This window comes from Grammomys surdaster, unplaced genomic scaffold (genome assembly GCF_004785775.1).
Source record: "Grammomys surdaster isolate TR1022 unplaced genomic scaffold, NIH_TR_1.0 121847, whole genome shotgun sequence".
NCBI lineage: Eukaryota > Metazoa > Chordata > Mammalia > Rodentia > Muridae > Grammomys > Grammomys surdaster.
Window position 1 is genome coordinate 7820 of NW_021617537.1, and position 10819 is coordinate 18638.

Sequence of the window (10819 nt, forward strand, 5' to 3'; positions counted from 1 at the left end):
CAACAGGACAGAGCATAGGGGTTTACACACATGGGATAGGATAGGAAATTCTCACAGAGCCAACATTTCTGGCAATTTTTTTTCATTCCATATCTTTAGATTATGGTTAATAGTAAGTGACTCAAACAGAGAAACTAGCAAGTAAATAAATTTATCATAAATAAATTGGTAACGGATAGAGCCCTGAGCACTCCCTGAGTACTGAGGAAGGAAGTAACCATCTAAGAGCCAGCAAAGGCATGAGAGGAAGCAGCATGTTGGAGATGAGGCTGGGCTGGAGTAGACTCTGAACATAAAGACTGGTTCACTCTCTCAAGGACCAATAGAGATAGAGGGAGATTGGCCAGTTTGCTCTTAAATTTTACCCAGATATTCAACTGGTCATGTGTAGGTGGGAGTGTATATATTCATCTGGATATGTGTAGGTCAGAGTGTAGTTTCAGTTAAGACTCCAAGTTGATTTCTTCCAATACATAAACAATTTTCCCCAGACACACCAATTCAGAGTAAAGACAAAGACAACCTGTGCATTGAAAATCATTTAATGCTATTTGTACATTTTCACTATGAGATTAGATTTTCTCCTGTGGTTATTTGCTGACACAAGCTCATCTGTCTCAGAGTTAGTTAGTATGAATGCAGCTACTTAAGAAAGATCAGGACAAGCACAGCTCACTAGTCCCTCCTGAATACCTCACGGACATCCTCTCAAGAGTTTACACAGACTCATACATGAGCGAGAATTTATTTTTTAAGCAGGAAAAATAGTCCATCTCTAAGAAGATAGTGTTTTGAAAGTTCACAAATTTCATGATAAGTTTCTGAGTTCAAGCAGTCTCAGTTCTCATCCACTGAGAGTACTGAGCCCTCAAAAACCCTCCCGGCCCCCACAGAGGCTGTTCTAACTGGATGCTGAACCTCACAAAGCCCTGGAGCTCACACAACAGACATTTTCATAGGTCAGGTGGACCCTGTAAAAAGCTGTTGTATTTTTACGAAGCACAGGACTGGTTAGGATGAATTCCAATGGAACTCAATGTGAATTACTTCTTGGGTGAAGAACTCATGTACACAGATGTGTGTGGTGATCACTGTGAGAATGACTGCCAGCATTGTCCAGTGCTTTAGCTGACTGACAGGTGAGGCTTTGCTCAATACAGCAAACACAGTATCAGCATAAGCCTCTTAGGAAGAAGTCTCCATTTTGTCCTGTTTCGGCTGAAGTCCTGTTAGTTTGGGGAAACCAAGGAAGTGTGACGTTTGCCACACCCAATCCTATAGTGAGAAAGAGACAGAATGAGCTGCAGTAGAAGCACACAGCGGTCAGACTCCACAGTTCCGTGTATACTGGGAAAGATCTCGGTTTTGACAGTGTTTTTGCCATGCCACCCTGTGGAAGACAGAGACATGGGGATAAATGGTTACAATATATCTCCTCTGGCACACACACACTTAAATCTTGTATGGGAGTATATTTTGAACATGACACTAAAGGAGATTGGGTTGTGGACCAAGAGCTAGTGTGTCACAGAGGCTATATCTGCACCCAGAAGCTGCTACTGACTATGGACCTGAGTCTACATGGAGGTTTGATGCTCTGCCTCCTCAGCAGAGCACAGGATGCTGAAGAGTGCTGTCACATCCTGTGTACCATACAGTCCACTGATTCTACAACTAGTCTGCGGGCCTGAGAAGGAAGAAGTCACATGTGGGGACTCTCACCACCTGGAGTAAATTCTCTAGAAACAATGGTATAGGAAAAGCCTCCAGCTGCACCCTCAGTTCTCAGAATGACACTTGGGCCTTAGAGAGACACACAGGTTATATCAACAGAGACAAGCATTCCCCTTCAGATGTTCCAACACACCATGCTCGAACGCCTTGGGGATCCCGCACAACCCTCTTCGCACACTGTATGGCTTGAGTGATGTCATCCTGCAGCAGAGCTGAAAGACAGGAGTCAGGAATGACAAGGACAGTATTGAACACCTTCAGGTCAGATCCAGCTAGCTTTCTCTATGGCAGTGAGCAGTGAATTCAAAAAAGTGTTTCCCAAGCATCTGTGCATCTGTGACTACTGGAGACAGTCTCTTGATTCTCTCTCAAAACCATGTCTGCAGTGACAAATACAGACATGAATTCTCATCTCTATTTTTTTTAGGATTTATTTATTTATTTCATGTATGTGAGTACACTATCTTTGATTCAGACACACCAGAAGGTTCCCCAATAGAGTTGGTTGTGAGGTACCATGTGGTTTCTGCGAATTGATCTCAGGCCCTCTGGAAGAGCAGTCAGTGCTCTTAACCGCTGAGCCATCTCTCCAGCCCCTAAATTCTCAGCTTAAGATGGAATAAAATCACAGTAGCAATTTTCTGTGCTTGAAAACAGCAGGCTTATGCCTTATGTCTTAAAGCAGCTGGGCTCCTTCCGTGTGACTCAGTGTAAGTCACCCTATTTCTCATTTATAACATCCATGGTAGGTCTGGGATGTGCTTGAGTGGTCGTGGGTTTGAGTATATGCCACTGCTCGAGTTTTTAGCATTACAGCACTGATAAAAAGTATTGAATCTACTGAGGCAGTGAGGACTCAGTGGAGGATGTGTGACTGTCAGCTAGGGTAGGGGAAGATCCTGTTCATTCCCACACAGGGAAACAGAGCAGGCCGACACGTGAAACGTGGGCATCTACCAGTGAAAATTTATCCTAAAGGAAAACTAAGGGCTGGAGAGATGGCTCAGTGACTAAGAGCTCCCGATGCTCTTCCAGAGGATTTGAATCCCAACATACACATGGCAGCTCACAACTGTCTGTGACTCCAGTTCCAGGAGACCTGAAGCCCTGTTCTGACTTCTACAGGTACCAGGCACACATGGTACACAGAATCATATCAGGCAAAAATCACATACACACACACACACACACACACACACACACACAGATGAAATAACCTGTTAAAAAACGAAAACAGAATATAAGCCTGTTATGTGTAAAGCTTTCTCTAGCGGATTATAACGAGTAAATCAAAAAGAACCCAGCTGCTTTAAGACATAAGACTTAAGCGAGCTGTTTTCAAGCACAGAATTTTGATCCTGTAATTTTATTCCCTCTTTAAGATGAGAATCTGGGTCAGTGTTTGTTGCTGCAGAGGTGGTTTTGATTGATAGCCACATCAGGAAGCTGTGTAAGCATAATTTACACAACACTGTAAAATCTTTACATGACTTTATGTGAGCACACATGTGTATCATGTAAGTTTACATGTATGGACAGTAGGTTGACATTCTACAGGAGCTTTTTCCAAAGGTTTCCAGTTGAGTCTGTCCTCTGCGTGCTCAAGATGGAGTGACACTCCTCTGCTGGTGTTTTCTATCACTTTCCAGTGAACATCGGTGAGCGCATGAAACACTCTTAAAGTCAGACTAATCAGGTTACAAAGAATGTCCCAAAGTCTATCGTGGAAAAGTTAACAATGAAATTTGATAAAGCAGGAATTAATATAGACCACTGTCAGAGGGCTGCTCCAGGAGCGGTCCCCAGGGTATTTGAGGCAGGGTCTGCCATTGGGAACTGCCTTTCAGAGCAGGCTGTGCTGGTTGGCCAGTGAGCCCCATGCATCTGCCTGTTTCAGACTCCCCCCAGTGCAGTGGTTACAAATGCATGTCACCAAACTCAGCTTTTTTGTGGCTGCTGGAGTTCACACCGTGATGACTCTTCCATCAGAACTATCTGTCCAGCCTCTATTTATTTCATATCACTTACTCATACATTGATTTTAGCGGTGGTAACAAGGGATCTCTGCTTTGTAGTCAGGGCATTCTATCACCAAACTACACTATAAGCCTCATTAATGCCTTACTTGGCTAATTTTGATGGAGTTAACAATGGCTTCCTAACAGTAAAGCAGTCTCCCCAGGTTCCTGATGCTTCCACCAGTGTTATGGCTCCTGCACAGAATCTCTGCTCTTGCAGTAAGAGCAGAATGGTTGTTCGCTGTCACTGCAAACCCGGCTTGACTTACCGCTGCAAGATATCCCACAGGCATTGACTGCTTTTGGGGTTTTGCCATCATTACACCAGTATCGGCTATTGATCTGAAATATCCCATAGTCGGTGCTTTGGCCTCCAGGGTTGTAGTTTGTAGCTTGTGTGTTATAATTGCTCTCATGCTGAGCTAAACACAACCCTGAGAAGAAAAAGAAACATGATCAGTAAGCATCAACAGCAATGGATCTATATGCTCTACTTTAGAATTGATGCACTGGAAGTTCAATCATGTGGTTAAATTATATAATACACTACCACTAGTTCAGCCTGAGTCTGACTGTGTTGCCCAGGGTAGTCTCTGGTCTCAAGTGATCCTCCTGCCTCTGCACTTTTAGTAGGTAGAACTGCTGTCCCAAGTCAGCAAGTAATTTTCAAGTGTCCCAAACAGAACCCCATGTAGGACAAATCAATTTGTACCAAGAATAACCAGGTTATGGGGCTTTTAAAACATAAACCTGTCACAGTGGTGTTCAATTTTATTCCCAGCATTCAGTAGCCAGAGGCTGGTGAATCTGTGTGAGTTTGAGACCAGCATGGTCTGAATAGCAAGTTCAGTGCCAGCCTATGCAATATACTGAAACCATGTCCCCTTGCAAATAATATAACTATTTCTTCCAATGCTTTTACCGACCACATACACCATCTTATCCTTCTTGATACCCCTGCCTAAAATCGATATGTAAATAGCAGTTATGAACATTTAATTAATTAATATGAAATGCATATCCTGCTAGAAGTATTAATATTAGAAAAAATAAGTATTTTCTCAGAGAGATCGTTCTTATAGTCAATGTGAATTTGCATGTTAAGTTAGAATTCTTTCTACTCTGTGTCACCAAGTGTCCATCGTTGGCACTGAGCTTGCAGTCTCCTGCCTCAGCATGTCATTGCTTGGATTGCAGGAGTGTGCACCATCACCAATGTCTAATGATAGTACTGAGAGCAAAAACATCAGAACAGAAAAGGCTGTTCTGTAATTTCTTCTATCCATCCACCCACACAGACATCTCTCTGTTGAGCAGTAGCCCCTTGACTCGAATGTGATTGTGACAACACAGATGATGTAAGCCATAAGGAACAGTGCCTCATCCACATCTTCTGTTGTGGGCAACTAAGGGCTACCCCAAGGTGTTTTTATACTCAGTTTCCGAGGACCTCATTTATACAGCAACAGGAGGCAAATAGGATCCCTCTGCCCTGTGTAGAAAGGTCAAAATTATTTTTTTTAAGTTATCTCAAAAGTTGCACAGCATGATAAGAGAAGTGAAGACAAATATCATGTCTCTCCAGTATCTCAGATCACAAGTTTTGAATGACTGAGTCTCCCACCTGTTCTCAGTCTCCTTTCTCATGGGCTGTTGAGTCTGAAGCAACTAGAAAACCCAGTGACAGTCCAAGAGCACCTCAGGGCCTATCGCCTTAGCGTGGCACACAATGTCCCTTCTAAACGCTCACCCCAGCATCTCTGATTCAAATGACAAAAAATGATGTTTTAGTCAAATGAACTCAGTCACTCAGGGAGCAAACATGACATCGTGTGCTGCAGCTCCCTCTCTGGTCCCTCAGTTTTCCCTTGTCCCTGTTCTGAAAGTTTAGCTGGAGGCATCAGGAAGAAGAGACTTACAGTCTGCCAGGCTGACTCCTCGGTAGCCAGCCATTCCATTGCTTTTCAGAATTTTGGCCAACTCACAGCGTTCATAGACCTTAGCCTCGACAGAGACAGAAAGCAGGAGGAGCCCCAGAGTCAGGAGAGCCTTCATGGTGACAGGTAGCTGGATGAGCTGCTGGCTGACTAGAGAAAGCATACCTGCTATTTAAGCATCCTCCAAGTTCCTCCTTTCCCAATAGGTGGTGACCTTCTACTTTTGAGCTGTGTGCAAAGCCAGAAGTTCCTCCACATCTATGGACTTTAGCACTTGGCCTTCTTTCCCATATATTTGATAAGTGTTCAGGTGGCCCAGAAATATGTGTACACTGTTCATTTTAAATTGCTAAAAGATTTGGCTCATTAAAAATAAATAAGTACTTCTGTTTCTTTTTCTTTTCTTTTTCTTCTCCTTTTTCTTGTTTTGTTTTTGTTTTTCAAGACAGGGGTAGACTTGGTTGTCCTGGAACTCACTCTGTAGACCAGGCTGGCCTCAAACTCAGAAATCTACCTGCCTCTGCCTCCCAAGTGTTGGGATTAAAGGTGTGTGCCACCACTTCCAGGCTAGTACTTCTGTTTCTATTTTTTTTTTTTTTTTAGGTTTTTCGAGACAGGGTTTCTCTGTATAGTCCTGGCTGTCCTAGAACTCACTCTGTAGACCAGGCTGGCCTCGAACTCAGAAATCCGCCTGCCTCTGCCTCCCAAGTGCTGGGATTAAAGGCGTGCGCCACCACCGCCTGGCTAGTACTTCTGTTTCTAAATGAGGGCTTTCATTCCATTTTATTATGAAGTTAAGCAACTAAAAGATCAAAGAAACAACTCATATTTACAGTTGAAATCAGCAACTACTTTCACCAACATGCCTTCATATTAAAGTATTCTGTGTGCAGCCAACACTTTGCATATATTTTTAAAAATCATTTTGTGAGTATGTCCCTCCCAGTTGGACCTGCCACATGGATCTCTTCTTGACAAGGATGTGTCACATGACATGATGTGGTTGTCCAGAATTGAACTCAGGATCTGTGGAAGAGCAGCCATTGCTCTTAAAGTCTGAGCTATCTCTCCAGCCCCCAAGAAGTGTTTTATTTTTACACATTGGGTACATATGTCTGCAGGAAAAACTTTTAGTGATAGCATTGCTGAGTAAAAATATCAACCGCCATGTTTTAGTTTCCAGCACTGAGTACAAAAAGAAGATTCCACCACGTTCAGTAGTAATTCTAGTGCCTCCAACTACTCTAGTAAATGAGAAAGACTGCTTTGGAGGCTAGAGAAATGGCTCAGAATTTGGGAGCACTTGCTGTCCTCCAGAGGACCTGAGTTTGATTCCCAGCTGGAAGCTGCCTGTGTCTCCAGCTCCAGGGTCGTCCAGTGCTTCTGGCCTCGGTAGGCACTAACTCTCATGCACACAGTCACACATGCACACAGTTCAAATGATCACAAAAAGTTCTAAAAGAAGGGCTTTTTATACTGTCAAATGGGACAGAATGAGCACAGGTTTCTCACCAACAATAACAAATACTTGCATTCTTGGGAAACACTTTCTTGGTAATTTTCCCTTGGCCCAACAGCATGAAGCTGGCTAACTCTTAACAAGATGCAGATTCTATGGGAATCCTTTCTGTTCCTCACTCCTTCTGCCTTTCAACTTTTCTGAGAGTGACAGCATTCAACCCACATTCTGTACATACTCTGTGAGGGTTCCACAGATGTCTTAAGTTTTAGGGTGAAAAACTAGTTACCCTGCTATAGGGATAATCCCTCCATTCTTGAACAAGCTATTTCTGGCATCGGACAGAGAGCCTTAGTTTCTCCTGTGCTGCAAAGGTGAGGTTTCTGGCCTGTTCTCCAAAGTGCTGCAGCTGGCAAGGGGCAGGGGTGTCCCGGTCCAGCAGGGGATTAAACAGGGGTCCGGGAAGATCATCTGAAAGAGAAAGTGGGGGACAGGCTGACTCAAGGAAGGCGATCTGTCTATAGTCTGATCAAATCGCCATTTTTACTTTTTCACACACTGGTTATATACACAAAAAGGCAGGATGTGGGGAAGGGGATGACGAAGGAGCGTAGGTATTTAGGGGCAGTACAGATATCTTCCAGAACAGAGTGTCAGCTTGATGAAGGTTCAGGGGACTCTGACTATGATTCGCTTGTCCTTATCTAAGTTGATACTATCCACCAAGGCTACCTATCTACAAGGTCTGTGTATTTAGCCTGGCAATTTTTCCACCAAAGCTGCTTGTTTACAATAGCTTCTAGGCATCTGTTTCAGTGTTTTTCCACAGAGACCCAAGACTTGGTGTTAGCAGGCATGTATGTATTGCTGATTTTTAGGCCTAAGGCTGATTTTAGGCCTTCAGTGTATAAGCAGGACTGCCCCTGACAATTCCCCCTCTCTCCAAGTTTAGAAAGACCATGGTGATTCTAATCTTGCAAAGGTGGGGATAGAGGCCTGACCTCCAGTAATTGAAGGGGACCTTGTAATGGCTCCCGTCCTCTTGTCATTGTTCAGTGAGGCATGAGGGCCATACCCGTCCCGATGTCTTTTTCCTGGAGAGGGGATACTTTTGACATCAACCCCTATGCAGTCAGGCTTGTCCCTCAGGGAACCCAGAAAGATATTTAAAATTTTATATTCCCTTGCAGTGCTTAGCCTTGCAGTCTAAGCAAGAATTCAGATCGCCAGTCAGAGGGGGTTCTGGGTGGTCTCTCTCTGCTTGGTCTAGGAGTGGAAGTCCCCTCTTTTAGGTGGAGATGGGTTTTGGGAACACCCTGGATAGAGTAACAACCTCATCTTGAGTCTCGTGGTCCTCTATAGCTAACTTATGATAATGTATCTGAATAGGTTTTGCTTTCAAATTATCTATCTGTTGTTTCACAAATTTAGTAAGCCTATTTAAGGCCCAGGGACCAAAAGAAATAAGCAGAAGTAGCCCAATTAATGGTCCCAAATTTTAGGAAGTAGGGTTGACAACTATGGAGAGGTTGAAAACCAATTCTTGTACCAGCTCTCCTCTCTCTCTCTCTCTCTCTCTCTCTCTCTCTCTCTCTCTCTCTCTCTCTCTCTCTCTCTCTCTGTGTGTGTGTGTGTGTGTGTGTGTCTTTTCTCAAGGCCTTCTCTGACCTTTTTCATGCTTTCTTTAACCATCCCTGTCTTTTCTATGTAAAAGCAACTTTCTTCTTTAAGGGCTGTTCACAGTCTAGAGGTGTACACAATCTTTTCTATTGTAAAATGGTAAATAAAGTCCAATAAAGTCCTTTGCATTTTTGGAGATCATTTCAGACAGCAAAAAGAAGGATTTCTTCAGATTAGTGATGTCAATGTCTAGCTGTTTGATGTCCTTGTCAATGGCCCATTGAAGGTCTGAGTAGTGTAATTCTGGAGGTCAGCATCAGGATTAGAACTTCCAATAGCAAACACCATGGGTGATTCATTTTTACCTGGAAAGGAAAAGAAGGGAAATCTCAGGGAGATTTCTCTTCCCTGGATGTCAATTGCTATTCATCTTAATTGTAATTGGGCCTGTCTTTGTGGGGATATCTATTTATTTCATTAATCTTTTTGGCAGCCATTTATCTGTGCCTTCTTTGGTATCAAACAGGCATATCTATCGTCTACCCCATATGAGAACCAGGTCCCGGCCATTCTATTTAAGGGTAAGATGGTCCTTCCACATAACTGTGGTATAGTTTTTTTTTTTTTTGGTTTTGGATATTTTTATTTCTTCAATTTTTTATTATCAGGAGTGACTGAAATAAAAAATATAATTGAGTCCCATCATTATTGTCATTATGGAAATGGCTTTAAGAGAAAACTGGTCAGATGAATATTATTGCTTCCCACTTTTCAACTGGTAAATAGTTGCCATTGATAAAATAGACAAACCCAGAAAATCTGTCCAGAATGTTCAAGATATGGTATATTATACAACATGCCTGTTCTCGGGGAGAACACCTAGGGCATAATTATGTTAATATTATATTATAATATTAGGGCATACTAATTATAATATTCATACTTATTGATCTCATCATACAAGACAAGTACAAAGGCATCACCCATGCCCCTGAGAACGTTGGACCATGCACCCTTGAAAAAAGCCTTGCTTCCTTCATCGCGAGCGATCTTCCTCCAGCAGTCAAGCGTGCCTGTATACATGATATCAGTTCCTTTGCGTCCCGACTGCATCATCATACGACGGCGAACCGTGTCAAAAGGATAGGAAGTCAGGCCAGCGACAGCAGAGACAGACTGTGCAATCATCCAGCTGATGAAGATGTGCGTATTCTTGGGATCTGGGAGCATTCGATTTGCAGTGTCATAGATACCAAAGTAGGCAGCTCGGTAGATGATAATGCCCTGTACTGACACATTAAAGCCTTGGTACAGGCCCTTAATCCCATCAGATTTGTAGATCTTAACCAGGCAGTCACCAAGGCCTATGAATTCCCTTTCAGCTCCAGCTTTGCCCACATCAGCTGCTAGACGGGTACGGCCAAAATAAAGAGGGTATACAAAGCACAAGGATGTGGCCCCAGCGGCACCACCTGATGCCAGGTTCCCTGCAAAGTAGCACCAAAACTGGGTCCTCTTGTCCACACCACCCAGAAAGATCTGCTTGTATTTATCTTTGAAGGCAAAGTTGAGAGCCTGGGTAGGGAAGTATCTGATGACATTGGCCAGGTTACCACGCCAGAAGGACAGGACTCCCTGTTCCTTGGGGATACGAACCACGCAGTCTATAATGCCCTTGTATTGCTTATCTGCCGTGATTTGCTTGCTGGCATGCTGCACCTGCCGCAGCAGTTTGACCCGCTCGATGGGTGCTACTGCCGTCTTGGAGATGGCCGCGGCCACTCCACCGGCCAAGAAGTCCTTGGCTAAGGACACACCGGCATCTGTCATGTTGAAAGCAAAAAAAGAAGAGGCAGGCGAGTGCGGGACAGGACTGGGTTGACAACCGGCTTTGACTCCCGGACTCTGGGCTGTGGTATAGTTTTTATTGGTCTCACCATGTCAGAGACAATTAGCAACAGATTTGCCATGAGCTTTCAGATTTTGAGAATTGAGAACAAACAAGGCATGATGGAGATTATTTTTGGGAAACTCCTTCTGGGGGTGTAACT

The 10819-nt window shown here is 43.6% G+C and overlaps 1 protein-coding gene and 1 pseudogene across 1 annotated transcript; both read right to left on the reverse strand.

Annotated features, from left to right (window-relative positions):
* Nucleotides 1–526: 526 nt before the first annotated feature.
* Nucleotides 527–5823, reverse strand: LOC114636082 (lysozyme C-2-like). Its single transcript, XM_028784372.1, has 4 exons — nt 5672–5823; nt 4022–4186; nt 1868–1946; nt 527–1390 (listed from the first exon to the last, which is right to left on the reverse strand). Exons 1-4 carry the CDS (start codon nt 5805–5807, stop codon nt 1324–1326), a joined length of 447 nt encoding a protein of 148 aa, XP_028640205.1. The 5' UTR covers nt 5808–5823; the 3' UTR covers nt 527–1323.
* A 3869-nt stretch (nt 5824–9692) lies between these two features.
* Nucleotides 9693–10598, reverse strand: LOC114636081 (annotated as a pseudogene).
* Nucleotides 10599–10819: the final 221 nt, after the last annotated feature.